The 4,654-nt window shown below is 48.8% G+C and overlaps 1 protein-coding gene across 1 annotated transcript; it reads left to right on the forward strand.

Annotated features, from left to right (window-relative positions):
• The first annotated feature begins 243 nt into the window (after nt 1-243).
• Nucleotides 244-1,266, forward strand: LOC106752481. Its single transcript, XM_014634170.1, has one exon. It carries the CDS (start codon nt 244-246, stop codon nt 1,264-1,266), a length of 1,023 nt encoding a protein of 340 aa, XP_014489656.1.
• The last annotated feature ends 3,388 nt before the right edge of the window (nt 1,267-4,654 follow it).

Below are 4,654 nucleotides of genomic sequence, written 5' to 3' on the forward strand. Positions count from 1 at the left end.
CATGCTGAAGAGCCCCAGAGTATGGAGGAGTTGCAGGAAAGGCTGGCAAGCTTTATTCGGGTCGAAGAAGGGCGAGCCCACCAGAGAGGAAGGGAGGAGGGAGAACCAGTGGCGCGGACGAGCAGGGAAAGGGGTACCAGGCAGACGTTCGGAAGGGGTGACCGAAGGATGGAACGCAGGGGAGATTAAGTCAGGGTGCAACAGTACGTGCATCACACACCCTTAAACGTTTCTCGGGCTCGTATGTTGGAGGAAGCCTTAAGAGCAGACTTGATAACGGTAGCCCAAGAATCTACCCCGCCCGGCGCGGACGAAAACAAGTACTGCCGGTACCATCAAAATAGAGGGCATACAACAGAAGATTGTGTTACGCTGAGGGACAAGTTGGAAACTCTCGTTCAGGCGGGACATTTACAGAGGTTCGTACAGCGACAAAGGGGGCCCTCTTCGGTCAGAGCTGGAGGACCCAATGGAAGGAACAACCCACCTCGGGGAAATCACCACCAAAGGCGTGACAGGAGCAGGAGTAGAAGCCCGAATCGTACGGTAAGGGGTGTCATTAACACCATCTCAAGGGGATTCGCGGGAGGTGGTTCGACCTTGGCCGCCAGGAAGAGACACTTGAGGAGCCTGCATAGTATCAATCGATCGAGAGAAGCAAAAAGGACTATGCCCGCAATTACCTTTTCCGCTCAAGACTTCCACGCACTAGATTTGGACCAAAACGATCCGATGGTCATTACGGCAATGATCGCTCGGTACCAAGTGGGAAAGGTCCTGATAGATCAGGGAAGTTCAACCAACATATTATATTGGAAGACGTTTAAGCGCATGGAGATTTCAGAGGACGCCATCATGCCCTTCAATGAGCAGATTGTGGGGTTTGCAGGAGAAAGGGTGGATACAAGGGGATATGTTGATCTGAGAACAAGTCTGGGAATGGACAGAAGGGCCAGGGAGATTAAAGTTCGTTTTTTGTTGGTAGAAGCCAAAACTTCTTACAATGTTCTTTTAGGAAGACCATGCTTAAATGCTTTCGGGGCCATTGTATCAACCCCTCACCTGACGTTGAAGTATCCAACGGATGATGGTGAAGTTCACACTGTCCGGGCGGATCAAAAGATGGCTCAGGAGTGTTACGCAGCAGGATTAAGGGTAAAACCCAGAGCAGTGGAGTCATTGCACAATAAGTCTGAGGTGGCTATGATGGAATTGGATCCAAGGTCCCCTCTGGAGGAACGGGTGGAACCATTAGGAGGGGTATAGGCGTTCGGCATCGGAGAAGGGGAGGGACAGTCCACCATGTTAGGCAGTAATTTGACTGCGGACCAGGCGGAAGTCATAGGGAGCGTTTTGTTGAAGAATAAGGACTTATTTGCGTGGACAGCGGCTGATATGCTTGGTATTCATCTGAACGTGATATCTCATAAGTTGTCACTGTTCAAGGACGCCCGACCGGTGGCCTAGAAGAAGAAACGGTTGGGTGGAGAAAAAAGAAGAGCAGTGGAGGAAGATGTCGGGAAGTTACTGGAGGCTGGCTTCATTTGGGAGGTAAAATACACCATGTGGCTATCCAATGTGGTAATGGTGAAAAAAGCGAACGGGAAATGGAGAATGTGCACAAATTTTACCGATCTGAACAAAGCGTGTCCGAAAGACACATATCCTCTTCCAAGCATAGACGGTCTGGTGGATGGGGTGTCAGGGTATGAGATATTGAGCTTTCTGGATGCATACTCGGGGTACAACCAAATTCCGATGTACCCGCCGGATAGGGAAAAAACGGCATTCATTACCGAACGATCTAACTACTGTTATGATGTAATGCCTTTCGGTGTGAAGAATGCAGGAGCAACTTACCAGCATTTATGGACAAGGTATTCCAGGAGCAGATCAGGGCGGTGCATGGAGGTATATGTGGATGACATGGTGATACGCAGCCGAACGGTAGAGGAACATGTCCAGAACTTAGAGGAGGTCTTCGGCCAGGTAAGAAAGTTTGGAATGCGACTTAACCCCTTGAAATGTACCTTTGGGGTTTCAGTAGGAAAATTCCTGGGATTCATGTTGACTTCCCGAGGGATCGAGGCTAACCCCGATAAATGTAAGGCGATTCTCGAGATGAGAAGCCCGAACAATTTAAAGGAGGTTCAGCGGCTGGTGGGACGATTAACATCTTTGTCTCGATTCATACCCAAACTAGCCGATCGTATTAAACCGATCTTGGCAATAATGAGAAAGGGGGCACAGGAAGGGTGGAATGAACAATGCGAGGCAACATTCGCAGAAGTGAAGGGTATTTTGTCAAACCCATCGGTGATGAGACGTCCAGACTACGACTACGAGTTACAGTTGTTCTTGGCGGTCGGTGAAGAGGCCGTCAGTGCAGCTCTAGTGCAGGAAGCCCCCGAATTTAGACAGATATACTTTGTCAGCCGAAGTCTTAAGGAGGCGGAAACAAGGTATCAACGTTTGGAGAAGGTTCTACTAGCTTTATTGAACGCTACACGAAGGCTCAGACCATACTTACAGGGACATCAGGTGACAGTCCGAACGGATTATCCCATTTCCAAGATATTGAGGAATCCTGATCTGGCGGGGAGAATGATCGGGTGGTCCGTGGAGCTCTCTGAATTTGGATTGAAGTATGAGCCCAGGGGGTCGGTCAAGGGCCAACACCTAGCGGACTTTGTGGCAGAGTTTCCCCAGGAGGACCAAGAGCTTCAGCAGTGGACACTCTTTGTGGATGGATCGTTCGGTCGCCAAGGTGGAGGAGCGGGGATTGTTCTAGAGGGACCGAACGACATTGTGGTAGAGCAGGCCCAAATATTTAAGTTCAAAGTTAGCAACAATCAGGCTGAGTATGAGGCTCTAATCGCTGGGGTAGAGTTGGCCAGAGATCTGGGGATAGACTCCCTGAGATGCAGGACTGATTCGCAGTTGATAGAAGGGCACATGAAGGGGACGTTCCAAGTTAAAGATGAGCAACTACTACAATATTATCACAAGACAGCACAACTGATGGCTCAGTTTAAGTCCGTAGAGCTGAAGTACATCCCGAGGGGGGAGAATGTCAAGGCAGACCGATTGTCCAAGTTAACAACCGGTAAGGAGCAGGGGCAGTTAACTTCTTTAATCCGACAGGTCCTATTCAAGCCAGCCATTGAGTGCCTACACGTCAGCTGTATGGCAGAGCGGGATGATTGGAGAAGGGAAATTATGCTCTTAATGAAAAAACAAGACGAGGGAACCACTCTTCGTCCTAACGAATCCAAACAAATCGCTCAGTATGTCGTGATAGGGGAGGAGTTGTACCGAAGGGGGTATGTGACACCCATGTTAAAGTGTTTGTCAAAGGAGGAATCATAATATGTAATGAGAGAGCTGCACGATGGGATATGCGGTAGACATGGGGGCGGTCGGTCGCTTAGAGCCCGAGCTCTAAGGGCTGGATTCTATTGGATCACAATGGAGAAGGACTGTCCAGCTTTCGTTCAAAGATGCGTAGCATGTCAAAGGTTCGGCAACATTATTCACGAGCCGGCTGCAGAGTTGTCCGGTCTAGTGTCCCCTTGGCCTTTCGCTCAGTGGGGAATGGATATTGTGGGTCCATTCCCGACCGGCCGAGCACAGTTGAAGTTTCTTTTGGTGGCAGTTGACTATTTCACCAAGTGGGTGGAAGCCGAACCCTTAGCCCGGATAACTGCAGCACAGGTACAAAAGTTTGTGTGGAAATTAATTTGCAGGTTTGGCATTCCCAAATTTCTCATCACAGATAACGGGCGACAGTTCGTGGATAGAAAACTCGTCGCATTTTACAAAGAGTTGGGGATCACCCCCTTAACAAGTTCAGTAGAGCACCCCCAGACGAACGGGCAAGCCGAAGCCATGAACAAAATCATACTGCAGGAACTGAAGAAAAAGTTAGGTGAAGCAAAGGGAGTGTGGGTCGACGAACTTCAACAGGTGTTGTGGGGATACCGATGCTCCCCTCACAGCGCAACAGGGGAATCCCCATTCAACCTCACGTACGGAACGGATGCTATGTTACCTGTTGAAGTGGGTGGGGAGGCAGTACGGAGACAAGCCTATGACACGCACCAGAACGAGGAGTCGTTAAGGAGTGTTCTAGACGTCTTATCAGAAAGGAGGGAGATGGCAGCCGTTCGGGTAGAAGCACATAAAAGGTTGATAGCGCGGCGATATAATTCTAAGGTCAAGCCAAGACAGTTCCTGGAAGGGGACTTAGTGTGGCGACGAACGGCTAGTGCACGCAGGGACGCCGCTCATGGCAATTTTGCAGCTAATTGGGAGGGCCCTTTCAAGGTCAAGGAAAACTTGCACAATGGGGCATATCGTCTTGAATCTCTGGACGGGAAGACCATCCCCAATACTTGGAATATTTCGCATTTGAAATTTTATTTTAGTTGAACAATGTGCATTTGAAATTTTATTTTAGTTGAACGATGTACACATGTTATATGTTTTGCGCAATTTCTAAGTTCAATAAACACTTTCAGCTTATATTCAGTGATTTTGTTTTAACCGAACGGTGCATAAGGTTGGCTGAAGTCATATAATTGACTCGAAGGTAGTTGTCTGATGACCAACTACCAAACGGTGCATAAGGTTGGCTGAAGTCATATAATTGACT

Source organism: Vigna radiata, chromosome 2 (assembly GCF_000741045.1).
Source record: "Vigna radiata var. radiata cultivar VC1973A chromosome 2, Vradiata_ver6, whole genome shotgun sequence".
Lineage (NCBI taxonomy): Eukaryota > Viridiplantae > Streptophyta > Magnoliopsida > Fabales > Fabaceae > Vigna > Vigna radiata.

Excerpts from the sequence above, each read along its gene's own strand:
- LOC106752481 (XM_014634170.1), top strand. The coding sequence starts at position 244 with ATGTTGGAGGAAGCCTTAAGAGCAGACTTGATAACGGTAGCCCAAGAA.